The 26,824-nt window shown below is 50.7% G+C and overlaps 11 protein-coding genes across 11 annotated transcripts; 6 read left to right on the top strand and 5 right to left on the bottom strand.

The window, feature by feature from the left end:
- Positions 1-918: 918 nt before the first annotated feature.
- On the top strand, positions 919-3,961 carry LOC9630544 (sensor histidine kinase GacS). Its single transcript, XM_002992688.2, has 8 exons — positions 919-1,919; positions 2,027-2,176; positions 2,262-2,462; positions 2,513-2,686; positions 2,756-3,165; positions 3,220-3,366; positions 3,431-3,550; positions 3,619-3,961. The coding sequence occupies exons 1-8, from the start codon at positions 1,163-1,165 to the stop codon at positions 3,709-3,711; spliced, it is 2,052 nt and encodes a 683-aa protein (XP_002992734.2). The 5' UTR covers positions 919-1,162; the 3' UTR covers positions 3,712-3,961.
- Positions 3,784-5,087, bottom strand: LOC9630567. The gene is made up of 7 exons (XM_002992663.2): positions 4,964-5,087; positions 4,768-4,906; positions 4,602-4,681; positions 4,446-4,524; positions 4,267-4,376; positions 4,149-4,213; positions 3,784-4,095 (listed from the first exon to the last, which is right to left on the bottom strand). Exons 1-7 carry the CDS (start codon positions 5,036-5,038, stop codon positions 4,002-4,004), a joined length of 642 nt encoding a protein of 213 aa, XP_002992709.1. The 5' UTR covers positions 5,039-5,087; the 3' UTR covers positions 3,784-4,001.
- On the top strand, positions 5,053-6,828 carry LOC9630543 (protein YLS7). The gene is made up of 2 exons (XM_002992687.2): positions 5,053-5,761; positions 5,978-6,828. The coding sequence occupies exons 1-2, from the start codon at positions 5,153-5,155 to the stop codon at positions 6,749-6,751; spliced, it is 1,383 nt and encodes a 460-aa protein (XP_002992733.2). The 5' UTR covers positions 5,053-5,152; the 3' UTR covers positions 6,752-6,828.
- Positions 6,826-8,700, bottom strand: LOC112343250 (pentatricopeptide repeat-containing protein At1g09410, mitochondrial-like). The gene has a single exon (XM_024666395.1). It carries the CDS (start codon positions 8,698-8,700, stop codon positions 6,826-6,828), a length of 1,875 nt encoding a protein of 624 aa, XP_024522163.1.
- Positions 8,701-8,712: 12 nt separating this feature from the next.
- Positions 8,713-10,457, top strand: LOC9630542 (maspardin). The gene is made up of 8 exons (XM_002992686.2): positions 8,713-8,906; positions 8,978-9,103; positions 9,191-9,289; positions 9,354-9,496; positions 9,547-9,655; positions 9,708-9,815; positions 9,873-10,013; positions 10,064-10,457. The coding sequence occupies exons 1-8, from the start codon at positions 8,799-8,801 to the stop codon at positions 10,412-10,414; spliced, it is 1,185 nt and encodes a 394-aa protein (XP_002992732.2). The 5' UTR covers positions 8,713-8,798; the 3' UTR covers positions 10,415-10,457.
- Positions 10,458-10,824: 367 nt separating this feature from the next.
- On the bottom strand, positions 10,825-11,736 carry LOC9630565 (adenylate kinase). The gene has a single exon (XM_002992661.2). The coding sequence runs from the start codon at positions 11,734-11,736 to the stop codon at positions 10,825-10,827; it is 912 nt and encodes a 303-aa protein (XP_002992707.2).
- On the bottom strand, positions 11,728-13,985 carry LOC112343240 (RHOMBOID-like protein 12, mitochondrial). Its single transcript, XM_024666381.1, has 9 exons — positions 13,858-13,985; positions 13,042-13,801; positions 12,861-12,975; positions 12,679-12,798; positions 12,496-12,606; positions 12,378-12,425; positions 12,199-12,303; positions 12,077-12,118; positions 11,728-11,999 (listed from the first exon to the last, which is right to left on the bottom strand). The coding sequence occupies exons 2-9, from the start codon at positions 13,407-13,409 to the stop codon at positions 11,913-11,915; spliced, it is 996 nt and encodes a 331-aa protein (XP_024522149.1). The 5' UTR covers positions 13,410-13,801; positions 13,858-13,985; the 3' UTR covers positions 11,728-11,912.
- A 108-nt stretch (positions 13,986-14,093) lies between these two features.
- LOC9630541 (putative ER lumen protein-retaining receptor C28H8.4) lies at positions 14,094-15,425 on the top strand. Its single transcript, XM_002992685.2, has 6 exons — positions 14,094-14,388; positions 14,501-14,700; positions 14,765-14,905; positions 14,959-15,039; positions 15,098-15,252; positions 15,319-15,425. Exons 1-6 carry the CDS (start codon positions 14,157-14,159, stop codon positions 15,362-15,364), a joined length of 855 nt encoding a protein of 284 aa, XP_002992731.1. The 5' UTR covers positions 14,094-14,156; the 3' UTR covers positions 15,365-15,425.
- A 17-nt stretch (positions 15,426-15,442) lies between these two features.
- Positions 15,443-17,434, top strand: LOC112343238 (plant UBX domain-containing protein 7-like). The gene is made up of 10 exons (XM_024666375.1): positions 15,443-15,565; positions 15,622-15,770; positions 15,834-15,908; positions 15,965-16,157; positions 16,218-16,295; positions 16,368-16,436; positions 16,492-16,635; positions 16,693-16,822; positions 16,874-17,103; positions 17,171-17,434. The coding sequence occupies exons 1-10, from the start codon at positions 15,485-15,487 to the stop codon at positions 17,333-17,335; spliced, it is 1,314 nt and encodes a 437-aa protein (XP_024522143.1). The 5' UTR covers positions 15,443-15,484; the 3' UTR covers positions 17,336-17,434.
- Positions 17,435-17,493: 59 nt separating this feature from the next.
- LOC112343239 (extensin-1-like) lies at positions 17,494-19,548 on the top strand. The gene is made up of 2 exons (XM_024666378.1): positions 17,494-17,858; positions 17,922-19,548. Exons 1-2 carry the CDS (start codon positions 17,639-17,641, stop codon positions 18,947-18,949), a joined length of 1,248 nt encoding a protein of 415 aa, XP_024522146.1. The 5' UTR covers positions 17,494-17,638; the 3' UTR covers positions 18,950-19,548.
- LOC9630540 (TATA-binding protein-associated factor BTAF1) lies at positions 19,077-26,806 on the bottom strand. Its single transcript, XM_024666374.1, has 28 exons — positions 26,625-26,806; positions 26,463-26,557; positions 26,188-26,405; positions 26,075-26,132; positions 25,931-26,012; positions 25,560-25,867; positions 25,404-25,512; positions 24,780-25,341; positions 24,587-24,719; positions 24,442-24,510; positions 24,151-24,362; positions 23,894-24,098; positions 23,701-23,844; positions 23,246-23,644; positions 22,753-23,187; positions 22,577-22,696; positions 22,066-22,521; positions 21,481-22,013; positions 20,931-21,423; positions 20,810-20,878; positions 20,652-20,756; positions 20,382-20,603; positions 20,084-20,314; positions 19,988-20,037; positions 19,827-19,936; positions 19,689-19,771; positions 19,432-19,638; positions 19,077-19,369 (listed from the first exon to the last, which is right to left on the bottom strand). The coding sequence occupies exons 1-28, from the start codon at positions 26,686-26,688 to the stop codon at positions 19,199-19,201; spliced, it is 5,943 nt and encodes a 1,980-aa protein (XP_024522142.1). The 5' UTR covers positions 26,689-26,806; the 3' UTR covers positions 19,077-19,198.
- Positions 26,807-26,824: the final 18 nt, after the last annotated feature.

Genomic DNA, 26,824 nt, shown 5'->3' with positions numbered 1-26,824 from the left:
CCCCGCCCGGGAATCCTTGGCTTCGCTGGAGGGGAGATCCGGAATCGTTTAGTTTTCTTGTTTCGTGGGTGCCGGCTGGCGCAAACGGGAGGAGTGAGGAACACTTGACAAACACAATGTCAAATCCAGATTGAATACCAATTTGGCGAATATCCCCCCAATCTCCATATTTGTAAAGTAGAGAAGAGAGAGATTTGTTTGGCGCCGGGATCATGATCATATGCCAAGATCTCTGCGCAAATCTTTCCAACAGTGCCAAGGTCATGCTCATGCGCAACAATTGGAGCGAGTCGAGAAGAGACACTCCGCAGCCGTGATTTTTGTATGGATTCTTCGTGACGAAAGTGGGGTCAAATGGGTTTTGTATTGTTATGCTTGGGCCACATTGACCAGCTCTCTAATTTCCGCCACGCACAACCATATCCCAAATCTTTGAAAAAACAAAAGCGAAAAGGCAAAATCTTTGCGCAACAAAAGGTGGCGGACCAAACTAGACATCTAAATTTTTCTAAGCTTCTCGTTTCCGATCATACAGCTTAGGTACCTGCCTAGTGTTTGAAGCCAGGCGAAAATCAATCAATGTAACTCCCGGCTTTTCACTTTTGACCGCGCGGTAAGAAACCGTGTTTTTACCCAGTCGTGGTGGACGAGATTCGCCAGGATCTCGCCGGAGGTTGTTTGCCGGCGCCGGGACCTCAGCAAATCCGCCAAAGATTTTATAGCGCCCAGCAAATAATTTAAAAACCATGGAAATTTCAGCGAATCATATCTCCATCCTGGGGGCTCGTCAATCTGACAGAGCCAAACCGACGACCGACGGCTGCGGTCACGACACGTGTCAGAGGAGCGTTTACCGGACAGAATACGTCAGTCTAATCAGTCAGTGTGATGGCTTTGCTTTGGCATTCATTCGTTTGTTTGTTCATTCTTTCTTCTCTTCTCCCTCGCGTCGCGTCGACAGCTCCTCATCCACGGCGTCAAGGATTCCATCGATCGATCCATCCATCCGCCAGGTCGTCAATCGCGCGGCGCTCGCGGCAGTCGCGGCGCGGCTCGATCGGCGGCACGGAAAGAGGTATGTGGATTTGGGCGAAATCGCGGAGATTTTCTGGCATGGGAAGCGGCAGCAAGGGCGGGATCGAAGCGGAAGAAGCTGCCTGTGATGCGTGACGCAATGCTCGCGCGGAGCATTGGAGCTCTCCTCTCCATCGCCGATGATGTTCTGTCGAGCCTGGTGGATTATCGGAGCAGCAATCGTCTAGGATTGGAATTGGAGCAGGGAGGAGGAGGAGCGATCCATAATCTGGCCGGGGCGGGTGTAATGCAGGAGGGATCGCCGAGTCCGGCCGTGGAGACAGGGAAGCTCTTCAAGGAGGTATCCAGGGCATTTAGCGGTAGCAACCAAAAGGATGAATTCCTGGTCGCGTCCACCACTAGCACGACGAGCAGCTCCTCGTCGCCTCATGCATTGCTCGCGTCCAGCGCGCAGCAGCTCAAGCACAGATTCAAGACGTCACACAAGAGATCTCGCCTCGAGGAGCTCCTCATCGAGTCCACGCACTCGGAGAAATTGGGATCGTCTCACACGGCGCTGCCAGGGTCGGGGACAGGGACAGGGCTGGACAAGCTAGTCGTGACTTTGGCACTGCTTTTATCGTCGGCCATCTTGCTCGTGTGGTACTTGACGCCGGCCGCGGTACTGGTTTGGGCCGTCCCGGCAGCGATGGTGTCACTGGCGATTTGGACGAGATTTGTTCGCTGCGATCCGCCGAGTTCCAGGGAGATTTGCGTGCAAGGGCAGTGTTCCGGGTGTAGAGTAGTGAGCCAGGACAAGCAAGAGGAGGAGGAGCAGCAGCTGGCCCAGCGAGCTCATCGTGCCAAGCAACAATTCATGGCTTATGTGTTCCATAACATAAGAGGTGAGTTCGTTGCTAGGCTAGAAGTTTCTTTTTCTTTCGCTCTTCCGTATAGATGGTGCGAGAACTATTTCGTGATTTTCTGACGTACCTTTGGCTTCTCCGTGCAGTCCCTTTCAATGCGATCGTCCTGGGATTGGGTCACATGCGTGCTTCAGCGTCCGGGGATGACTCCAGTTCCGGGGAGCTAGACTTGGTGCAACTAATGCTAGACTGCGCCGAGACAATGACAAACGTGCTTGATGATGTTACTGATATGGGTAAGGTGTCCATGTCTCGACTCGAGTCTCGACTTTTACTTATGATTGTTCTCGACATAACTAACGAATGATCGGTCATCCACAGGAAACTGGGAGGAGGGGCGCATTGAGCTTCACCGAGATGTGTTCGACTTACTGGCGGTGGTGAAGTTCCTGGCGTGGGGTTTGAAAGATTTGCTCGAGCAGAAACAAATATCTCTCAACATTGATATCGATCCGGTCGCCAGCAAGATTTTGAAGTCCCACAACATTGTCGGTGACAAGCACCGGACTGTACAGACGCTAGGTAATCAAACTCTTCCACGTCTGACTCTCACTCACGCTCTGCGCAAGCAGGCAATTTTCTCAGTAATGCCGTCAAGTTCACGCCTACCGGGGGAAAGCTCGACCTGGAGATCAAGTGTCAAGAGCTCGACGGGGTCCCGGTCTCAAACTCCAAAGGCTTTGAGACCGACGAGTTAGAGCACAAGTCCCTGGAGCTCTTTATTGCCGTCAATGACTCTGGCGCAGGTAACGTTTCTTTCTTCACGATCGCGATGGTTTGTTTTGTTCTGACTTGAAAGTCTGGTGCTCGGACAGGAATTTCCTTAGATGACCAAGACAGACTCTTCGAAGCAGACTCTTTCATATCGTCTCCTTGGGTCCAGAAAGCTGGTGTTTCCGGCCTGGGCTTGAGTGTTGCGAAACGCTTCATCGAACAGATTGGTGGTCAGATCGGGGTACGCTCGCGGGACCAAGGAAGTACGTTCTTCTTCTCCGCTCCATTTCAGCTGGTTCCGATACAAAAGCGCACGAACTCGTCAGTCCCGGCCTCTGGGATCTTCTATAACATGAGGTCTACAGACTCCGTAAGCAAAGAGAAGCGAAAGTTGGAACGCCTCAGTGACCTTGACGCCCAACTCAAGTGTTCGCCGGGTGCTGTGCTGCAACAAGACGCCTCTCAGTGCAGGAGAAAGGTGCTGCTAGTGGAAGACACGCGGATAAACAGAGTAAGTCTCGTCTTTGGCTATATCCGTGCGCATTTTACTTACCATCATCTACAGATTATCTTGCGGAAGGTTCTTCAGAACCTCAATCTCCAATGCGACGAGGCAGAGAACGGCCAGATTGCTGTCGACCTGCACAGGCAGGGCAAGTCCTACGATCTGGTGTTGATGGACAAGGAAATGCCCGTCATGGACGGACACGAGGTAAGAGCTCTTAGAACTGAGTTTTCCTTTCTCTCCAAAGTATGTTAACGTAAGTTCCTGGCAGGCAACTAGAGCTCTGAGGATGATGGGTGTGAAGACTCCAATCGTGGCCTTAACTGGCAATGCTTTGCAGTCGGACAAGGAGCTCTTTTTCGAAGCCGGGGTGAATGAGTTTCAAACAAAGGTATGGAAGGAAACGTAAATGCTCGTGGACAGACAGGAGTGCTGATGCTCTTACTTTTGCCGTGGCAGCCTTTGTCTAGAGACAAACTTATCCAGCTCCTGGCAAGATACGGAGTTGAGAGCTCATCGCCACCGGTGGCTTTGCAACTTTGTCGCGAGTAAGCTGCCCAGCGACGAGCGATCAAGGAGCGACAACATACAGAGTTTTCAAGGGATTGTCTTTTTGGCGGGACAGGCAAGCCCGGTTGGGAAATTTGTATAGACTCACTCTATTATGTACAGCTTTTTAGTGGAGCATAGGAATCAAAGAGAGGGACGAGAGAAAAGAGAGATAGAAAGAGAGAGAAGAAGAAGAAAAACCATGGAAGCTCCATTCAGCTGAAACAAATGGAAAGAAGGAACTTAGAATTTTTCAGTGCGCTATGTCTGGAAAGGAAGATCTTGGAGCTGTTTCAATACATCCCGGCTCTGAGATGGCGGTCAAGTCTCTCGGCATTGAAAGTTCCCGGAATCTCGTGAAAATCATCGTTGAAGATTGAGTAGGCACTGCACGGCACGTATCCTTGTGATCTGGAATGGAATGGAAGAAGTCTTCGTACCTGATTTCGCCCTCTTGCCGCTTTCCCAGATTCCAAACGATGAGACAAAAGATCGTTGCGATTATCTGCGACAGTGGTGTTAGTAGTAAAGAACACACAAAACAGCACTGTTTCTTACGTAGAGATGGCCCAAGTCCCACGAAATGGCGTAGCCAGCGACGATGAGCCAGAGCAGGACCATCATCCATCTTCTGAAACCAAAAGAGAAGATGATCATCAGCACGAAGTCTGCTCAGAAAAACAATCACACCAGTGTCCATGCTCACGCTTGATGTATGATAAAAAAGGACAAGCTACCTGGAAACTTGAGGTTGTGCTTCAAGAACTGTACGAGTCTTCTCTGGAGCGGGGATGCGGTCGCGGGAAGCTTGAATCTCTGGACACACACAAAACACACTTAAAACCAACAAGAAGATTGCTCAAAGAAAAAAAAAACAAGAAAAGCTCTCGTACCAAGTCATCATCCTCGTCTTCGTTTTTGCTCTGCGAGTGCACCGAAGGCGCCTTGGGTGGAAGAAGCACCAGCAACGAGTCTAAAAGGAAGAAGAAGAAGAAAAAAAAACCGATGAATTCCACTCAAGAAAGAAGAACAAGAGTTAAAAATTCTCCATAGTCTCACCTCCAGCTCGAATGTCGACAGTGGAGTAATCATCAGCAGCACCGAGAGCCTTGCCTCTAAACACGAGCTTCAGTCGATTCACTTGAGAATCCTCCACTAGGCCAAGCTCCTGGCTCACCAATCTCCGCAACACACCGATCTAGTAGAAATCCCGCTCATCAATCAGATCGATTGGATCAATCGATCGGCCACTCACCTCGCATAGCGGCTCCACCTGGATCACCCGGCGCCGCCGCACGAATCCAGCGACCTTGAGCTCCAGCGGCACCATCCCCGGCGAGAAACCCTAGGTAGCGCTTTCGAAATTTCCCGTTTAACGGGGGGGCTTTGTTCTTGGCTCTATTTCATTGCTCCAGCCAAAATGGGAAGAGCTACTGCGTGAGCGATGAAGGATTCCGCCAAAAGGTTTCTCCTCCTCCCTTTCTCCGGCCTCCTGCCATCGTCAATCTGCGTCCTCCTCGCCGCCGCGCTCGTCTTCTTGGCAGCTCTCACGATCCCAAACCTGGGACTGGGATTCTCACCGCCGCTGGAGCTCCTCCTCATCCATCCCTACGCGCCGATCGCTCAATCGCCTGGGAATCTCTCCACCGCCGCGCCGCCGAGCGATCCAGGTAGCCGATCGGTGCCAAATCTTGCTCAAAATATTTCGGTGCCAGCTCGAGGAGGAGGAGGAGGAAGAGGAGGAGGAGGAGGGGATTCCATCGATCGCGAGGCGCGAGTGTGCGATCTCTACACAGGCAAGTGGACGCCGGATCCGCGCGGTCCCCTGTACCGCAACGATGCGTGCCCCATTCTTTCGCAGGCACAGAACTGTCAAGGGAATGGAAGGCCGGACAGAGATTACGAGTCTTGGAGATGGGTACCCGATGGCTGCGACCTTGCGCGCTTCAACGCCACCGAGTTCTTGCGCATCATGCGAGGCAAGGTCCTGGGATTCGTGGGCGATTCCGTGGCCAGGAACCAGATGGAATCGCTCATGTGTATCCTAATGCAGGTAAGAGGATCGTTCTAGCTCTTCTTGCTTCTCGCTTTCCTGGATTGATCTAGCTAGTTCTCATTTGCTTGCTCTCCTAGATAGCCAGTCTCGATCGCGATCAATGTAGCTACTCTTTTTCCTGATCGAAGTAGTAGATGCTAGATGGTTTTTTCTTTTTTTTTTCTCTCTTTCTCTCGATCGCAGACTAACTGTGAGCTTCGATCACCACACCAGGTGGAGAACCCCGTGAACAAAGGCAATAAGAGGATGCAACGCTGGTTTTTCCGCTCGAGCAAGGTGACCATCGTCCGGATCTGGTCGTCATGGCTGGTGAAATCCACGCCCGGCGACGCCTCGGTGAAGAACGCAACGAGAGTTCACATCGATCAACCCGACGCCAACTTCATGGACTTCCTTCCCAGCGCGGACGTGCTCGTCATCTCGTCCGGCCACTGGTTCGTGAAGAAGTCGGCGTTCATGCGGGGTGGCCAGGTGGTGGGAACTCAGGGGTGGCACAGGCCGAACGCCACCATGACCACCAGCGAAGCCTTCGCAGCGTCCATGACCACGGCCCTCACCGCCATCGCCGCCAGCCGGAGCTACAAGGGACTCACGGTTTTTCGGACGTTCTCGCCGGATCACTACATCGGGGGGTCGTGGAACACGGGGGGGTCGTGCACGGGGATCACGAAGCCTCTCACGGACAACGAGGTGAAACGGATTGGCAGCAGCGTCTTCACGAGCGAGATGAGGCGGATCCAACTCGAGGCGTTCGCGGAGGCGAAGAGGAACGCGAGCGGAGGAGGAGCCAGGCTGGTGCTCATGGACGTGACTCGGGTGTTTGAGTACCGGGCAGACGGGCACCCGGGATCGTTTCGAAGCAAAGATCCCAGCGGCAAGGTGGCGGCGCAGGACTGTCTCCACTGGTGCATGCCTGGACCCGTCGATACGTGGAACGAGTTCTTGCTCCACATCATCGTCACGCACAAGATCAACACGGCGCCTTGATCCATCATCCATTCTTTCGGGAAGCTCTCCAATCCATCTGTAAGTTTTGATTCTTTGCAAGGGAAAGAAAGTTGCTACGAGACGATGCTGGCGAGCATCATGTAAGGTGCTGAATTCCCCGGCTCTAGCTCCGATACCTTCTCGGCTGCTCGAGCTGCGAGCTCGGCCTCGCGGTGGAGCTTGCAAGCGCTGAGCATCGTCTTCCACGAGACGGCCTCGGGAAGAAAAGGCATCGTTTCTACGAGCTCCTGTGCGTCGTCAAGCCGGCCCGATCGACCGAGAGCGTCCACCATGCATCGGTACTGCTCCCTCGTCGCCTCGATTCCATAGTCGCTCGCCATGGACAGGAAGAAGGTCCGGCTCTCCTCCACCATTCCCAAGTGGCTGCGCGCTGCCAGGACGATCGTGGCTGCGACCTCGTCGATCTCCCAGCCTTCGTGGCTCATGATCTGGAAGAAGCCCATCGCCCTCTCCCTGTCGACGCTGTAGCCAGTGAGCATTGCGTTCCAGGAGATGGTGTCGCGAGCAGGCATTATGTTGAAGATCCAACGCGCTTCGTCCAGATGCCCCTTTTGGGCATTCACTGCGATCATGGCGTTCCAGGCTATAAGATCTGTGGCTGGCATTTTCTGGAAGAGATCTCTGGCCTCGACAAGCTTCTCGTGGCGAGCGTATCCAGTGACCATGATGTTCCAAGCTAGAATGTCCCTGAACTCCATCGAGTCGACGAGTTTTCTCGATTCCAGAAAATGCCCTCTCTCGGCATATGCAGCGATCATCAAAGTCTGGATCACAACGTCCAAATGCTGCATCGAATCCATGATGTTTTGAGCCTCCTCGAGAAGCCCGTGCTGGACGTAGCATTTGATCATCTCGGTTTGCGAGAGCATGTCGTGCTCGTCGCGCTGGATGGAATCGAAGACCAGCTTTGCTTGCTGGATCATCCCGGCTTGCGAGTAGGCCGCGATCATCAGGGTCTTAGCAATCACGTCCCTCTCGGGCATCGCATCAAACGCCTCCTTGCCGTCGGCGAGGCTGCCATCGCGGACAAGGGCGTGGAAGAGGGCATTCCACGTCACCGTGTGTTGCTGCGGCATTTTTGCAAAGACAAGCCTGGCTGTGCTGAGGTGGCTAGCCGCGTCAGCAAGCGCTTGAAAGAGAGCCGTCCACGTCACTACGTTTCTCTCTGGCATGGAGTCAAACTCCTGCTTGGCCTCGTCCAGCTGACCGTTGGCGGCCAGTCCCGACATGAGGCTCGTCCACGTCACTATGCTCACGAGAGGCATCTTGTGGAACGTGGCGCGGGCACCAGCCAGCTGTCCCTCTCGTGCGTAGCCAAAGAGTATGATATTCCACGTCACTAAGCCACGTCCGCGTGGCATCTCATCGAACAAGCTTTTAGCACGATCAAAATGGCCAGACTGGGCATATGCTGAGATCATAGTGTTCCAAGAACGCTCATTGTAACAATCTAGACTGTCATACGAATAATTGCCATAAGTTGTTAGGGCACTGGATTTAGAGCTAGTGATATGATCTGATATGGACCTTTGGCCTTTCTCAAGCAAAACGTTGAAGAGTTTTTCGGCTTCCTCAAGATGCCTTGCTTGGGCATTTGCTGAGAGCAAAGCGTTCCACACGACTGTGTCGTGGTGTGGCATTCTAAAGAATGTGGCAGTGGCGGAAACCAGGTCTCGGTTCTCTGAGAATGACTGGAGCAAGATGTTCCAGGAATAAGAATTGCGTTGCTGAGTGGACTCGAAAACTTGGAATGCCTCCGCTGGGCGATTGCAGCGTCCATACATGAGGACGAGGAGATTGGCGAGGAAGGTGTTGGAGCTGTGGCGGCTGTGGATGATAGCGGCGTGGGCTTCTCTCCCGCGCAAGAGATCCCGGGCATCGATGCAGCTCCTCACTGCCTGGGCGAGTCGATCCTTCTCGCCCACCATGGTGATTAAAAAAAACGAGCAGAGAATATGCGACGCATCGCTCTGGGCCTAGGTTTTGGTTTTGATGCGTGGCGGAGCTGGGAGGTGGAGCGTCTGGAATGCAGGGCATGCTGCGCCACGATCTTCTCGCCGGCACTGATGTCACAACAGCAGCTCCTGGCGATTTCCTCCATTTCAAGGCTCACGTCCCTCTGCGACATATCTGGGTACGCAATCGATCGATCACTCCATCCCTATTCATCCAGGGTTGATTCTCGATCGAAATCTCCTCTCACAGGTGGGAAACAAGCACTGGCGGTACTACCAGTCGGGGCCAAAGCTCTTGCCGCCTTTGGTGTGCCTGGGAGGGACTTCCTCCACTGCCGAGGTCTTCTACAAGATTATTCTCTCCCTCTCCGCCAAGGTATTGCTCTTCCTTCGTTCTTCTTCCTTCTGTTCATGCATTTTGTTGTAAGAATGTTGTCAACGTATTTTTCGATTCTTCTTTCAGGGCTATCACGTAATTGCTGCTGATGCTCCTCCCGTGTGGAGTCACCAGGAATGGATCGCTTCGTTCGAGAAGTTTTTGGATCAAATTGGTGCACACCATGTAAGTATGATACGAGGTGTGCTTTCGAGTTTTTCTGATGTTTCTCTCTTTGGTTTTTGTTAAGGTTCACTTGTATGGTACTTCTCTCGGTGGGTATTTGTCGCAGCTATTTGCTCAGCAGCGTCCGAGGAGAGTAAAATCGCTACTTCTCTCAAATACGTTCTTGGAAACACACACTTTTGCTTCAGGAACTTCTTGGAAACCATTGTGAGGAAGAACTTTCTGCTGGTTTTGATCAAAGACTTCGCTTCTTACAGGATAAGTTGGACGCCCGAGTTCATGCTAAAGCGATACATCCTGTCAGGAATTCATGAGGGGCCGCAAGAACCTCTCATTGCCGATTCAATAGATTTCGTGGTCTCCCAGGTATTTGCCTCATTTTGAGGAACTTCATATCCTACGTTTCGATTCCCGACAGTTCGAGACCCTCTCCCGCGAAGATCTCGCATCACGCTTGACGCTCAACACGTCTCCTGCTGCAGTAGGCCAGATCACACTCCCGGACTCGTGCATCACCATCATGGACGTAAGCATTCCCGCTTTTCAAGACATTTACTAAAGCGTAACTCGTAGCTCTTTACAGACGAATGACTACTGTGCCATCCCGCAGTCTCTCAAGGACCAAGTGGCTGCCAGATATCCCACCGCCCGAAAAGCCATGCTAAAGTCCGGTGGAGATTTCCCCTTCCTCTCTCGAGCAGCCGAAGTTTCACTTCACGTACAGGTAGCAGCGATCTCGTCTTTTCCCCTGATCCTCGTAACTTTGCCTCGCAGCTCCATCTGATGAGAGTTGGAGTGGAAGGCGTTCCCGACGCTCGTCCAATCCCATCCCCTGGGAGTGGTGGAAGCGGGGACTCCGCCGGCGACGATCAATACCAAGGCCGAAGCCCCGACGGAGACAGAAGCTCTGCCGCGAGAGACGAGCCATCTTCGAGCAGTCCAGCAGCCACCGACCGGAGCTTCTCTCCAAGCGCCATGGACTCGTTCAAGCGACTGGGTCTCGCAAATCACCTCCAGGTCGACTTGCAAGTCTCTCACCTCTTTTCTTTGCTGTGTTTGTTAGCCGCTGTACAAGAATTTTGGTTTTGTTCGCCACTAGCTACTTGTCCGAGCTTGAAAGTTTGATCGTTTTCTTTGTTCTTGTAATTTACAACCATCTTTTTTTTTCTACCAATCACAAGTTGGTTTTAGTAACCCTACCACCTTTTTTTCATGCGTACCTACCTTTACCCTGCCACCTTTTTTTCATGCGTACCTACCTTTACCCTACCACCTTTTTGCCCAAGCCCTACCACCTTTTTACCACCTTTTTATGACACGGAACGTGCCCTTGTCGCAACGCTATGACATTGCACATGTTAAAGAACGTGGAAAGTTTCAATTACTCAATCAAATCCGTGTTGTGCACTACTTGCAAAATTCTTTCCTCGTCGTCAAGTAACGTTACAATGGAAAATCGTTGTTAAAAAGAATACTCGCGTGTCGGGTTAGCAGCCAAGACTTGGAAGAATAGAAGGGAACGCGACGATTTCCCGTCAACACCAAACCGTTGGAATTGCTGGTGGCGGTGTTCTTGCGCTAGATCTCTGCTGTTCTTCCACCAGATTCAAGGCCTGGAGCAGCTTGGGCCAGCTCTCGCTCACGCCCCCGCGAACATCAAAATTGACCAGCTTCCCCTGCTTGCGGTAGAAATCCTCCACTGGTTTGCTCTCCTCGTCGTAAACCTGGAGCCTCTTCTGGATGCTCTGCTCGGAATCGTCCTTCCTCGTCACCATCTTGTCCAGGCACTGGATCGGCGGAGGAATCGCTGGCATCCTCAGATCGCCCACTGAAACATCGGCCATGCTGAACACTCGCCCACACTCCCCACACACCCTCCGGCCCAGGCACTTCTGGATCAACACCTCGCGCTCCTGGGCGAAGTTCACAGCTACGTGAACGTCCGCTATCTTGTCTAGCACGATCGCCTGGTTCACCGTCCTGGGGAATCCATCCAGGATGAATCCCTTGTCGCCCCTGGCAGCCCCCGCCTGGAGCCGCGAGTGGAGCAATTCGAACACCTCCTCGTCGCCCAGGAGCTTCCCCTTGCTCACAACCTCGGCGATGCGCCGCGACATGGAGCTCACCTTCTTCATCTCCTCCCGGATCAAATCGCCAGTGGAGATGTGAGGAACGTCGAGCAGCGCCGCGAGCTTGATCCCAAACGTCCCCTTGCCGGCTCCCGGCCTCCCCAGCAACACCAAATTGAGCTCTCGCTGCTTCCGCGGCTCCTCCTCCATCGCCTTGCAAATCTCCGGCATCAAACCTTGGTGGTGATCCTCCTGCGAGATCGGTGGCAGTGGAAGCGGATCCACGATCGTCTTCTTCTTCTGGCAGTGGCCCATCCCGGACAACCTGTTAGCTATCCCAGAGATCTGGGGCATTGCTCGTCTCCCTGCTAGCGCCATTGTGTCTCTTCCTTTTCCAATTAGGCCACAAGAAAGCCCTCTCTCTCATATACACGGAAAAAGGGATGTAAAGGAATATCCCGCGTGGCTTGACCGGTCAACAGTCGGCGGGAGGTCAACCATCATTCGCGGTCAAAAGCGCGCGCGTGGAAGAGAAACGTGGAAACCACTAGAAGTTACCAGTGACGTCGTAGTCTCACCCACGCCACGGCACCGACCACCGCGCCGCCCAGATGGCCTACGTGGCTTACGGTGGATGCCACCTGGCAAGCAGACAAACAAGCAAGCCATTAGAGAACGCTTCCCAGAACTTTGGAAGAAACCAGGCAAGGGAACTTACATCGGAAACTCCCCACAAATCCTTGAGGATCATGTAAGCTCCCTGTGGAGTGAGCGATCGCGTCAAATTCTCACAGCATTGGAATGGGAAAAACAAAAACTTGGGAAAGATCGATCGCTTACAAACAGGGCAGCTGGGACTGGGAAGAGGAAATCGACCAAGATGACGCGCGTTGGATTGAGCATGATGTTGAGGACCACCAGCGCGTTGATGGCTCCACTGGCGCCCTGTGGAAAAAACGTGTCGCGCATCAAACAGCACGCGAGAGATAGAGGAAGATCACGCTTTTCTCTCGACTCACCAGCGCTGGTGGGACAAATCGGGCCACAAAGGTGCTGTGACGAAGCCCCTGGGAAAACCAAAAAATGTGAATGACGATATGAGAATCCACAAGAAGAATCGCTGCGCTTTTATCGAACCTTGAGCCAGGGATAGATGTAATAGCTATAAGCCAAGTGTCCGAAGGAGCTAACGAGGCCACCCGCAAAGTAGATCATGTAGAGCCTTCTGCTGCCGAATCTATAAGCGATCTGCGAAGTGGAGTGAGCACGCGAGAGAGAGCGAAGATCCGGATCGAAAAAGAACAGGAGAGATCACAAGACCTCGGTGCCAAAAAAGTATAGGCCGAGTAAGTTGGATGCCAAGTGCCAGAACTCGTTGTGGCTGAAGAAGTTTGTGACGAGTGTGTGGAGTCGGCCACTCAACACGTTGTGCATGGAGATCTGAGTGTCACAATTGTCAAGAGAGAATTTCTAGAAAGAAAAAACGAGAGAAAGAAACTGACCGTGAAATGCTCGGTCATGAAAACCGGGTCGAAAACCTTCCACAGGAAGAACACCGAAACGTTGGCACCGATCAAAGTCCACAATGCAACATCGGGTCGAGCGTATCCTCCACCCCTGATAGCAAAATAAAGATCACCCTCGAAGAAGATCATAGGATAGAAAAAAAACGATCTTTGTTACCCTGACAAGCGGCCGAGGCTGGAGTATCTCCAGCGCTGCGAGAAGCGATTCACAAGCCGGTTCCATTCTCGCACGGCGGGCTGCAACTCGGCTGGGATCTTGAGCTTGCTTCCCTGGAAACTTGTCCGAAACTGGCTGCTGCTCGTCCGCGTCGCGGGAATCCAGCAAGTGAGAGGCCGCCATTCGTTGCTCGTGGCGATCTTTGATGTGCCCAAGAAACCACTCACGCTCGTCTTACCAGCGGTCGCACAGATTCTGCGCACTGCCGCCATTTCCACCCTAAACGAAGACCAAGCTTTTGGAATTCCAGGAAACCTTTGTATTGTTTTGCACTCGAGAGAACGAGAGTTCGCTCCAAATTCCACCATTTCGTTTCCTCTCCCGCGGAATTGGAGAGCGAAAAGAATCTCAAAGGTTGGCACCGATTAGAAAAACTGGCTTTTTGGTTCGAGGAAGTCTCACACGCTATGAGATAGATCGAGAGATGTCCGCAGTTCCTTCCAGAAACTTAGACTTTGGAGAGAAGAACAATGGAAGTGGAGAACTTCTTGTGCTGGATCATCGCTTTCGAATTCGCACTTTTTATTTACATCGATTTGGCGAAGAACATCATGGGAGGATTGGATTCGTGTTGTTGGTGGAGCGGCATTGGATTTGGAGTGGCGAGACGAGGAGATTGTGTGTTTTCCTAGCCCTGATCGCTTCGCGTCCCAGTGTTCGTGGAGGCCGATCTTCTCCTGTGCCTTCCGCGTCTACGCCTCTGCGAAAAAAGAGATTTTTTGAGTCGAGTTCCACTGGAAGATCGGGTGATCTTACTCCTCGCCCTCGGCGCCGCCTCCGCCGGCGCATCAAAGAGGGGCTTGTCGACGCTGTTCTTGCGGGTCGCACCATTTCTTCTCTCCTCCCAAACTAGCAATGCGTCGCCATAGTTTTCTCCAGCAATGTATATCCCCGGAACAGCCGCGACCCTTGGATCTGCCACGTCAGCGATTAGATCAGCCACGTCATTGATCCCCCAGGTACGGACAAGGAACAAAACCCTAGGCTCGTACGGAGCTTATTAACTGGAGTTTTAAACTCTTTTGGGCGAGGGAGGAGCGAGGAATAGATTCGGCATGGGGAGCGCGCGGCGGTCCAAGAATCCCATCCAGGCGCTCGTCTGGAGGATCCAGCGCCAGAATCCCCGCGTCAAGGCCGCGCTCCTGGCGCTGGCGGCAGTGATTGGGATCGTCTTCCTCAGGTATGTCGTCAAGGATCACGACACCCTCTTCGTCGCCTCCGAGTGCGTCCACGCCCTGGGGATCGTCATTCTCATCTACAAGCTCCAGAAGGAGAAGAATTGCGCCGGTAAGGATCCATGGAGCGATCGATCGATTCGATCGCTCGTTAGCTACAGCTAGGGCCGCCTCAAATCACTTAAAAAACTTTCTTACAAGTGTGTGTTTCTCGTGTTTCTTAGGTGTGTCTTTGCGGTCGCAGGAGCTTACAGCGATTTTTCTTCTCGTCCGGCTCTACTGCTCCACTTTCATGGAGCAAAACATCCACACTTTCCTCGACACGGCCACGCTCCTCGTCACGGCCTGGGTGATCTATATGATCCGGACCAATCTCAAGGCAACTTATGTCCAGGAACTCGATAACATGCCACTCTACTATGTGGTGAGCTTTGTTCTTCTCGTCCGGGACTTGAGTTCTATCACTCCTTTTTGGTTTTCCTTTTCAGCTGGCTCCATGCGCAGTGCTCGCTATCCTGGTTCATCCTCTCATCCGGTACCACCTTATCAACAGAGTTTTGTGGGCGTTTTGTGTGTATTTGGAGGCCGTCTCCGTGCTGCCTCAGCTTCGGGTGATGCAAAAGGCTAAGGTAGGCCAATTCTCTATGTTTCTTCGCTCACTTATCTTGGATTTGATCCACAGCTTATAGAACCCTTTACTGCGCTCTACGTTTTCGCCCTTGGCGTTGCAAGATTTATCAACTGTGCGCATTGGCTGCTCCAGGTATGAAAGACAAGAGGAAGGTCATGTAAAAAAACGCATTTTTCTTCTCCTTTTGCAGCTGATAGATGGACGGGGCTACCTCTTCTACACGCTGGGAACGCAGCTCAAACACCGGAGCTTGATTCCTTATGGCTTGTGGCCTGCCATGGTTGTGGTCGCCGAGATTGTCCAGACATTCATCCTTGCCGATTTCTGCTACTACTACGTAAAGAGGTATGGATCAAAAGAAGAAAAAATCCATTTTTTCCATGAAATTTACGATTTCTTTGTTTGTGACAGTGTGGCGGAGGGCCAGATGATGATCCGGTTGCCTTCAAGTGTCTAGAATTTCATTTGGTTGTACAAGTCTTTTCTCCTCCTTTAAACTTTCGTAAGTTAACTTAAAATGGCCGATTAAAAGAGTACCTTTAGGGCCAGCTAGCTAGGGCAATTTGGATTGAGCGCCATGGAAGACAAGCAGCTGTTGCTGGAGCAGTTCATGGAGGTGGTAGGCGAGCCTGCCGATCGCTGCCACCAGTTCCTCGAGGTTTGATCCCTCCCTGATCGCTCTTCTTGAAGGAAATGCCGAGTGATTTTGTGTAGGCGACGAACTGGCAGCTCGAGGAAGCGATTCAGCTCTTTTTCGCTGGCGGAGGTGTCGAGATTGGAGCTCCGCCTTTAGCAGCGGAGCCCCCGCCGATGAGCAAGCCTGTCCTTGCGGAGCCACCGCCAGTAGTGCTCCCTTCTCCAAGGTGAGAGCTTTCCTTCGTTCTTTCTCGTTCCTGGATGAAAAGAAAGGATTTTTTTCCTCTCAGTGGGGGAGATGACTACGTTCGTCCACCACTGCCTGTGAAACGCGAGGCCTTGTACGAGGATATGTTCCAGTACAGGTAAGAAAACGAAGATCACCATCTCCTTTTCTCATTCTCTTTGGATGGTTTTCCAGAGCACAAAGAAGGGCGCAAGCAGGTCCCGTCCAGCCGACTCCTGTGGATGCTTTCCGGAACTTCGAGGACGAGTTTAACTCCAGAATCGCCAAGCCCTCCCCTGGGAGCTCTCCCGTGGGTGCCAAAGCTCCAACGCTTGCGTCCCTGTACCGTCCGCCACTGGAGCTCAACTTCGAGGGAAGCTTCGAGCAGGTACGAAGGACGCCACTTTTCTTCGTTCCCAGACGAGACCATCTTTCTTCGCATGTTTAGGCGAAAGCAGAAGCAGCCAAGCAAGGAAAATGGTTGCTCATCAACTTGCAATCCCATACAGAGTTTGCGAGTCATATGGTATGATTATAGCTCCACAAGTAAGCTTGCAAACTGTGTTTTCTCATCTACGAGCTGATGCTTTCTGTGTAGCTGAACAGAGACACCTGGGCACACGAGGCCGTCAAGGACACGGTGAGGATAACCTTCGTCTTCTGGCAGGTATTTATGGTGTTTGATAGCATTCGTGGCCTCACTTCTTCTTTGGTGGTTTTAGATCTACGATGACACCGAGGAAGGAAAGAAGGTGTGCACGTACTACCGCTTGAATACCATGCCTACCATTCTGGTGCTGGATCCTTTAACTGGCCAGAAGATGAGATCCTGGGAGGGTATGGTAGGCGCGGAGAGACTGCTCGAGGTATATGTTTTATTCACACCACTTAGAGTTTTCTATAGAGACTTACAACACTTTCAGGATCTTGTCCAATTCATGGATAGAGGTCCCATGGAGAACCACACTCAAAAGCGACCACGAGATGTGGAACAACAGCAACAGCAACAGCAACAGCAGCAGCAGCAGCAACCACAACAGCAGCTGGATCAAGGTAGAGCTCGACGCTGAGTTGCCAGCAATCTTTTCACTTTGTTCTTGGCAGGCCCGGCTGATATCGACGAAGACCAGGAACTCCAGCGGGCCTTGGCAGCTTCGTTGGAGAGCCAAACCGAGCCTTCTTCGGCGGCGGAGCATGTCAAGGCCCGCGGCAGCAAGCATCCAGCGCTGCCGGACGAGCCCAAGCCCGAAGAGCCAGAAACTTGCCGCGTTGGAGTGCGTTTTCCCGATGGCAAGAGGGGCCAGCGGAGGTACTTTCGATCCGATCCACTAACTGTAAGTGGAAACCCAGCGATGTTCTTCCTTTCTCGCTTCTCATGTTGGTCGTATTGTGTATGAGCAGTACCTCTGGTCGTATTGCTGCTTGAACGTGGAGGAGGCCGCCAGCGGCAGAAAGTTTCGCCTCACGCTCACCATTCCTGGTGGGAGGTCTCTCGAGTATGATCCCAGCATCACCATCGATGAAGCAGGTGTTGCCAACGCCATACTGAACATGGCATGGGATTGATCGCTAGTTTTCTTTTCTCCTTCGCCTGTATCTGGCAATCATCTCAACGCGTAGTCAGTCGTAAGAACTCTTTTCAATCAAAACATGATTTTTAAGGCTTTTGTTTTGCGAACCTGGTAATCATTCTGTCCGAGGACGAGCGCCCCGTGAGTCGGCAGTCATGAGTCGACAGTCAGACACAGATAGCTCCAAAAGGTACCTGAAAATCCAGACACGATAAATTCCTCTGCAAAGCTGCTACCAACGCGCTCTGGTTCTTCTGTATATTTCAATGTAGCCAGCAAAGAACTTCCAGGTTTGGCGATGGAGAAGCTCCCGCTGCTGCTGCTTGTAGCGATGGTGGTGCTAGCAGCAGTAGCACTCCCGGTTCTGGGACAAGAAGTAGAAGCTGAGCCCGAGGCGTTCGATCCAAACGACGACTTCGAGTTCCAGATGAAGAAGCCGAAAATTCTCGTCAAAGGCCATGTTGTCTGTGATCGATGCTGGCACGGACGTGTTGGCAACATGAGCCTCCCTCTCCATGGTACGCAAGAAAACCATCTTTGGTAGAAGTTTGAGAGAAGTTCTTCGTTCTTGTGTCGAGCAGACGCCGAGGTAGGCATCAAATGCGTGGACCTGTATGGATTCGTGACCTTCTCCGGCGTTGGATACACCAACACTCACGGCGTCTTCACCATTCCCATGGACGAGATTCCAGCCATCTTCGGCGTTAAGGGATGCAAAGCCAAGCTTCTGCGAGGCCCAAGCACCGGCGACTGCGATGAGGTGAGCTCCATGGGAGATGGTCACACGGGAGCTCCGCTTCTACTCGTCCACAAATCCCTGCGAGAGGTCGTGTTTACTTCCGGTCCCTTCGCGTGCCGGCCTCTCAAACGTCCGGGAGCTTGCAAAACCGCCGCTGCTCCTCCTCTTCCTCCTCCGCCAGTTTACAAGTACTCGTCACCACCGCCACCGTTCAAGCACGTCCCAAACCATCATCCACCCCCGCCAAGCGTTCCCAGCTACCATTCTCACACTCCTCCGCCTGTTTCTCACCATCCGCCACCACCATCTCTACGACCAGTTGCTCCTCCAGTTTCTAAGTCGCCGTTCAATCCATACATTTACAAGTCCCCGCCACCCCCACCACCTCCAGCTCCTGTGAAATACCATCATCCACCTCCGGCTCCAATCCACTTCCGCAAAACTCCTCCTCCGCAGATCCATCCTTCACCACCTCCTGTAACTTCTCACAAGTATCCGCCTCCAATGGCACCTCAGAAGCCATTACCACCACCTCCTGTAGCTTCTCACAAGTATCCGCCTCCAATGGCACCTAAGAAGCCATCGCCACCACCAAGTAGCAAGCCGCCACCTCCAAAATCATCACCTGGGCCTGTTACAAAGCTTCCACCTCCACTTTTCTACCACTCTCCTCCACCACCACCTACGTATCATAATCGATCTCCACCACCTGTTCCTGCCAAGTCTCCTGTTCAAGTGCCACCTCCTCATGCCTACAAGTACTCTTCGCCTCCGCCGCCACCGAGAAGCATCACCTGGGATTTCGGAGTCAAGCGAGGAAAGTTAGCCATAGATGCCTCTGAATTGCCAGAGGAAGATATAAACGACTGAAGTACCTCGAAAGATGACCCGGCTTGGAGTAAGCTATGCACAGCTGAGAGGCCGAGAACACCGATAAAAATTTAGTTCTTTGGAGTTTGATAAAGCTTTGAACAAAATGCTTGTTCAAAGACTTGCGTACCTCTGCAACTGTGAGACACTTGAATTATTTACAAATGCTTCCTACATCCTACCTATCCCGGGAACTTACAGATCACAAAAACAAAATGTTGTGACGCATTTTATCGCCGTCCGCAGCCATCACTTGAGGCGAGAGACGAACTGACCAAGATTATACTCCTCGTGGTATAGTGACTGGTCCCAGAGATCCTCCAAAGAGCTTAGCATCGACTTGAGTCCTTTGCCGCCTTTCGAGCCACTCGATCCTGCAGCCTCTTCCTCCTTATCCTTGCTCGTACCTGGGACATTAGCCTGGACAAATACAAACCAGAGATGTTAGTAGTCAGTGACTGGAAGCCTGTGTGTCTGGGTACCTTCTTCCCGTCAAAGGTAAACAAGTCGAGAAGCTGGCCTGTGTCCATACTGCTAATGCTCGCGTTGTCCGCATTGATAACCGTGTTCGCAATGGAAAGCTTGAAGCGTTGAAGGTTCATGACCTTCTCCTCTAAAGTTCCACGCATTATCAGTCTATGCACATTAACCACCCGCCGTTGTCCAAGCCTGTGAGATCTGTCCATAGCCTGTACAAAGAACATTGATATCGACACTGTTGCATCTCTGATCAAGTTACCTGTAAATCACGCATAGGATTCCAGTCATGCTCCATAAATACAACCGTGTCTGCTGCTGTAAGGTTTAATCCCAAGCCACCCACTTCACAATGAATAACAATCAGGCCCCGAGAACAAGTAAAATGCCGACGCTGTACCGTGTGTAGTGAGAAGAAGCACGTCTATTGTTGGATCAGAATTGAAAGCCTTCACAATCTCAAAACGCTTGCTAACGTCAACGGAGCCATCGAGCCTCATGTATGTCACACTGAATATAAAAACAAGCGCTAGTTAGCCGGAGCTGAAAGAACACACTAACCTTTTCATGTGTGTTTGAAACAAATCCTTTTCAATAATGTCAAGAAAACCCTGCCAAATCGATGATAAGCACTTACGCCTCTTCATTTACCTTTACCTTTAGTTGTGCAAAGATCAAAACACGATGTTGTCCCCCGGCAGTAGAATTATCGCCGTTGCATTGACCGATGCCACATTCTTCGAGAATATCTCGCAAGGCCAGAAGCTTTGGCGAGTTTTGAATATCATGTATATCCATGCTGCCATTCTCCTCATTGACGTTCTCTGACAGAGGTCCGTCTAGGACAAGCACAGGATGACTGCAAACTTTTCGCAGGTATTGCAGGGCCTGAGAAAAAGAAAATAGAAGATCAACTACACGCTAGTGAAGCACAATAAAAAAGAGAAAGAAAGACCTGAAAGACGTGCGTAGGAGCTGACGTGTTTCCTCGGTCATCAGCATTTCCACCGTACGCCTCAACCATGGTGGCCACATTCTTCTTGGCTTGAGAAAAGGCAAACTTTTCATAAAGTTTCAGCTGAAGCGAACTCAAGTCACAGTAACGGTCTTGAATAATTTTGGGAGGTAAATCCGCTAGCACTTCATCTTTTGTCCGGCGCAACAGAAAAGGCATGACCTGAGTTATAACAGCATGAGCGAACGTAGTGACAAGGACGAAATGTACCTGCTTGTGCAAGGCCTCCATGGCTAACACCCCGGCCTCAGCTTCTTTCGCGGAACATTTCGGATCTCTTGCAGCTTGCAAAGGTTTGCCATAGCTACCATGGAACTGGAACAAGATGCCGTCAAACACAAGAAAAAACAATTATACGTCAGCTAAACCTGGCGTTCAGTTCCAAGGAAACCCGGCATAAGAAAATCAAACAATGACCATAGTTCTAGTACATTGTTCTGAAATCAGAGCTTGGATTAGTTGCGTTTAAGAAGCAGCGCCGACATTTACCTGAATAGGAGTACCGCTGAGAATTAATCTGTGCTCGGCTTGAATTCTCTTTACAGCCAGAGTGATTTTGGACTTCCCGCTTTTGATGATGTGTCCTTCATCTAGGATGCAGAAGTTCCACTGTATTTGGCTCAGATGCTCGATGTCCTTTCGAAGCACATCGTAAGATGTGATTATAATACTGTGAGCCGAGAACTGATTGCGCAAGTATAACCGATCCTGAGGTTGCCCCACATACTGCAAAGGTTTCAGAAGTTCGGCCGGTATGAACTTCTCAATCTCGTATATCCAGTGACCCACTAATGTTGGTGGGCATACTATCAAAGATAACGTCGACTCTTTCCCCTGGCCAGCAGCAATACGCTCAGCCATATCTGAAGCAACAATCGCAGAAGCTTGAAGGGTCTTTCCCAGACCCATGTCATCGCACAAAACACCATGGAGCTTAAAACGCTTTAAGAAAGCTAGCCAGTTGATACCTTCTTGTTGATACCTGGTTAAAAGGACATCAGTCAGTACAACCAACGAAAGCGAGCTAGGAGACAAGTACCTGCGTAGCGGAGTTTTTAAATCAAACGCCAGCTTATAGTCGTCGACGCGACTGTTATCCAGTAATTGTTCCAAAAACCTGGCATCGGCTGAGTTACTTAGAGAGGAGATACCTTCTGGCTGTGGTACCCCTCGAGCAAGTGGAAGAAGTGGAACCAAGGCGGCAAAACTGTGAGTCACGCTTTGCCTGACAACCTGGTTGCTGTCACCCATGCAGCCCAGCAACGGAACGATGAGAAACGGAGCGTATCCTACGAGTTCCATTCCCATGCCTTCGACAAGAAACGTCACCAGCATCCCTGCTCCTTGTCTTGCCTCCATAGATGTACCATCAGTAAGCATTGGCATGGCCTTTGCTAGGACAGCAGTCATGATCGTCTCTTTCAAGGTTCGGGCCATCGCTGTGATACATCTTGACGCACCACATCTTACAGCCGCATGACGATGTCGAACGCAGCCAAATATTGCAGGGAGGAGTGTTAATATCCTCGATTGCATGGCATTTTTTAGGAAAGGAGCAGTAACGCGTATAAGCTGCAGGTTGGTTTAGAGCGTCATCGGAATGAGAAAACAAGGATAAGCATACCTGCAGGTTGTTAACAAGCGCTTGAGGATCGGCAACTGGTTCTACTAGAAACGCATCGTGAATATGACCAGGATCGGAAGGCTTGATTACTTCAGTTAGGCAGTCCCAGAGCCTCGGAAGCTTTTCGAAAAGAGAATCACCAAACCTCTGGCAAAGCGCCTTAAGTGCCAGTTCTGCACCACGTCTCGTAATTATTCCTTCAACCTTTGCTTTGTCGTCAATGGAAGCAACTTCCATCTTTCGTAACGCAGTCGATGAAGATTTCAATGAATAGTCACCATCATCGAAGGTCCAGGACGAGTTCGCTTCAGTCGCCAATGGAGTTTCAAGCTGATCAGCACATGCCATGGTAGACAGGTTTTTGATAAGCTTGTCATTAGGACACGGTTTCCGACCAACACAGTGTCCAATCACTTCTGCCAAAGCTTCTGCTGCGCACTGCTGCAGTACTTCCTCCTATAAAAACAATTAAACAAGTTGCAAATTACTCTGAAGAAGCTTCCGTATTCACCTGTTCACGCTTGACGGAGCCCATCAAAGGTTGGATGATAGGATTCAGCTTCGACGGTAGCTCGCCCATCCATACGACCACACTAGCCATCAAAGCCAAAACTGTGCCATGCAGATTAACCTGAGGCAAGAATATAGCCATCAGCAACTGAATGCAACATAGTGACCAAAAGTTACCTGAACACATTTTAGATAGCCTGCGGTAGCAAGAAGACGCTGTCGAGCAGACTCCATCATGTCTCGAGCGGAGCAAGTTTTCTCATCGGAAACTGCTCCATTGCATTCCTCCAAAGGAATAAACTTCATTGCAGCGTCTATAGCAGCTTCTACGGACATGTTTTCCACTGGTTGCAAGTCCACTGGTAATCCAAAGTTCGAAGCCTCAGCATGCTTAACGAGTGCGGCAACTTCCGCCCTCATCTTAGCGTAAGTTCTCGAAAGTTCCGCGTAAGGCAAAGAAGAGTCCGGAGTCGGATGCGAAGGCTCAATTTGTAAAAGGAGCACTTGTAAATATGATGTTAAAGGTCGAAAAGCAGAAATCACCGGCGCCTTCTTCTCATCAGGAAAGGATCTTACTTCCTTGAAGCATGATATAAGAACCATGGATGCGACCTGTGAAATAAAGATTAATAAAAGGTGATCGACAAAACCTTGAATAAACTATACACACCTGTCTCTGGATACCTGAGGGCGAATGTAAAGCTTGGTTTAGAGCCTGAAATATAAGGTCCAGCATTGAACCAGGTACGTTCCCAGCCAAAACTCCCAAGGCAGATGTAGTGGCAATCCTCATATATACAGCAGAATTCTCTCCGTCAGCACCAACAACTACTTTCGGAACCACGTCAGAATGTTTTTGGGCTTCTGGACCATGCGAGTGAGACTCTCCTCGGCTTATAAGTTTAGATGCACTTAGCTTAGCCACCACTTTAGAACGGCTTCCTTTTGGTAGAGACGTGGGCGAAAACATATTCGAGGCTTCCAAAGAAGCACCAGCCGCGGTGCTGGCAAGCTTCAGCCACGTTGGAAAGAAGGATAGCGTCGATGGTTGCAAATGCGAATGTGAACACTGCAAGCATATGTTAAACAATAGTAATATTTATAATCAGCAAACAAAAGTACTACCTGAATCAATAGACGCCAGACGCGCCCAGAACACTGCAGAATTTCTTCGTTTGATTCCATAAGCAAATTCTGAAAGACCATGCGCAGCATATCGTCAAGGATGCGTAGAGCCCAACATGTCGATCCCGACTCCAGTAATTGCTCCTAACACAGAAGTTATACCAGCAATTACGAAATCTTGCGAAGAACGTACCAGAGTTCGAATAGCAGCATATCTCACGGATGAAATATTATGCCGCATAAAAGGCCAAAGCCGGGGGGCTAAGACAGATAAATCATCCAAATCCTGTTGTTGCTCGTCCAGAGCCATGTCCGCATTCAAGTCAATCGAAGATGTAGAATTCAGTGGAAGTAACGCTTCAGGCTGTGAATAAAGCTCAGCCAGAAGATGCATTACACTGCAGAGACAATACATTAGTCTCAAGCGTAAACATCTTTTACTAGACCAACCTGTTAGTCGAAGGACTCAAGTCATCCAGATCAAGTAGAATATCCCACAGCAAGATCAGGATAGTTTTTACCAGATGACTCGCATGAGTCACAATTGCGCGGGCAGCTGGAAACAAAGCGTCTGCTGCAACTGATCTCACGTCGTCATCAGGATCTTCAAGTCCAGCTATACAGGCAGGTAAAACCCGAGGAAGAAGTTCACCTATCATTTCCTGCATGTAGCAGCAACAAAACTTTCAAAATAAATAAACCCCTTATGAAAACACTTAAAACGTAGAAAACAAAGGCTACCTGTCGGACTGCCACCAGGTACTTGATGCCCAATAAACTGCCATGTCTGACCTCCCACTCTGAACGCCGCTGTAAATAGCTTATACGGACAAGCATTGTCAAAATCAGTATGAAAATTCAGGTATGAGTTGCACCGTGAGATTACCTGCATCTGAAGAAGGATACTGAAAGTTTCATGAACTAGCGGCGAATGCATTTGCTTGAGCACCGCACCCAGAACTTGAGCACAAGTTTCTCGCACAGGCGCAACCACTTGGTCCGAAACAAAGTCACCAAATCTAAAAACCAAAAAACAAAATAAAAAAAGAAAAAAGAAAAAGATACACGCGATGACTTACCGATCAAGAGAAAAGATACAAATAAGCCGAATAGTGCAATCTTGAAGAAACTCCGAGTTTGCTCGCCATGCTTCTTGTGCAGCAGCCACTTCTTTAGAGATACATGCCGCTTTCGGGTCATTCTCTGTTGAGGCGACCCCTTTGACCTCTGGGACGTCTTGGTTGAGATCTAGCTCCCCTTTGACAGCAATATCCTTCCGGTCATTCGTGTTCTCCATTTCCTGTTCCTCAGTCTTCGGCTGGTCAGATACAATCTCCTCTGGTTCGCTTTTCCCGTCGAAAACTAGTTCCATCCTCTCTGCATCACTCTTCTCGAGCTCCATCTTGTCTCCGTCCTTCTGTTCCTCCTTTTTAACGTCGGAAACTAGTTCGTTCTTTTGCTCCACCTTTGTTTCCTGAGAAGGCTCCAATTTAGTATCAACAACTGCCTCCTGGCCTTTGGTCTCCACTCTGTTTGCTGTAAATGTTGAAGATGTTTCAGGAGCAGTTACGGCAGCAGAAGCTGCTTGTGAGCTTAATATTTCTCTAAGCGCCATGATACTACCATGGCGAATTTCCCAGACTGCGTATGACAGAAACCACAATGGTCATTGACGCTCCCAAAATTGCAGACACACAAATTACCAGGATCGAAAATATCATGCATGAGAGCCTCCACAAAGCGGGAAAATGGCCAGCGACCGTCGGCAAAAATGTCCTGACCGTCCTCCTCTAGCACAGAATCTAACACGAGCTGCGAAAGCACCGGTTAGCTACAAACAACGAAGCGCTATAGAATACCTTATCAGTTTGTTGTTGTGATTGCTCATTCACAACAGATTTAGGACGCTTGTTACTAGGCTCTTCTAGCTCCGCTTCCTCCTTCGATCCATCTTTAACAAAAAATTTAGCTTTGCGTTTAAGCATGTTCTTCTCTCTCGCACTTAGTGTCCTTGGAAGGACACCCGGAACCATGTTGGCAACCAATTGTTGAACTTCCTGCCGCTGGTACACATGATTGTGAATGCTACTATCGCCAACTGGTGTTCTCTGCATCATGAGATCCTCGTCACGAATCATGTCATTGACATCGACGAAGTCGTCTAGTCCTGACCAAAACAAAAGACATAGTAAGTCGGCAAGACAAAAGACGTTACAAGTAAAGCTTTTACCCAGTCGGCGACGCAAATTTTGCTTCTGGTGTGCCAGCCTTTCCACTGAAGTCTTTGTACTGTCGAGCGAAACATCAAATTCCTAGCATGTACAAAGCGTCGGCCAAAGGACTAAACAACACAAAAACTTCTCAAGATGCCAACCTGACCACCGGATGCAAGCAATAGCCGGCCCGACTCCAAAACTTTGTGAACATCAAACCTGGCGATAAAACCACCGTTAGGCGCAGCGCAAACACTATGTCGGAGAAATGTACCTACTGAACGCCAGGCCTGGCGATGGCTGCTTCTCGCCGCTAGCCGTCAAGACATTCTCTAGATTCAAAGTGGTGCACCCCATCCTTTGGATGTTCTTCTGTGCTCTAGCGACAAGCTCCCTCACAGTTACATGACTCACATTCTCGGCGATGGATCCAATTGCATGAGCGGCGGCCACACGCGTTTCCCAGCTCTTGCTTCGGAGGAAGTGCCCAACCTGTCACAAAGCCAAGTTTGTAGCGCGCATGAATGGAAAAGGCAGAAACAAACACACTCTTTTCAGGAGAGCTTGCAATTCAGTGGGGTGCTGCTTCGCAATCTCGCCAATCTGCTTCGCAGCAGTGAGCCTCGTCGCGGAAGTGGATCCAGCTGCGAAATTCCACACAAACACAAAGAGATCGGCGAAAAAGTACGAAAGAGGGACGAATTCACGTACTGTCGAGGAGCGTCAGCAGCCGGTTCAACCGAGACGATTGCTGCTGCTGCTGCTGCTGAGCCATGCCGCTCCACCCTAGCTCCACCCTAGTCCGCTCCAATCGTCAAGAGCTGCCGATGGCGTCGCCTAGCCCAGCGGCACAAGCGCCCTGCCCTGCCCTGCCATCGCTGGAAGAAGCCCTAACCCTAGCCAAGCACCAA

This window comes from Selaginella moellendorffii, unplaced genomic scaffold (genome assembly GCF_000143415.4).
Source record: "Selaginella moellendorffii unplaced genomic scaffold, v1.0 SELMOscaffold_140, whole genome shotgun sequence".
In the NCBI taxonomy this organism is placed as follows: domain Eukaryota; kingdom Viridiplantae; phylum Streptophyta; class Lycopodiopsida; order Selaginellales; family Selaginellaceae; genus Selaginella; species Selaginella moellendorffii.
Note: the sequence above shows the minus strand (reverse complement) of the source record. Positions and strands in the feature narration are given on the sequence as shown.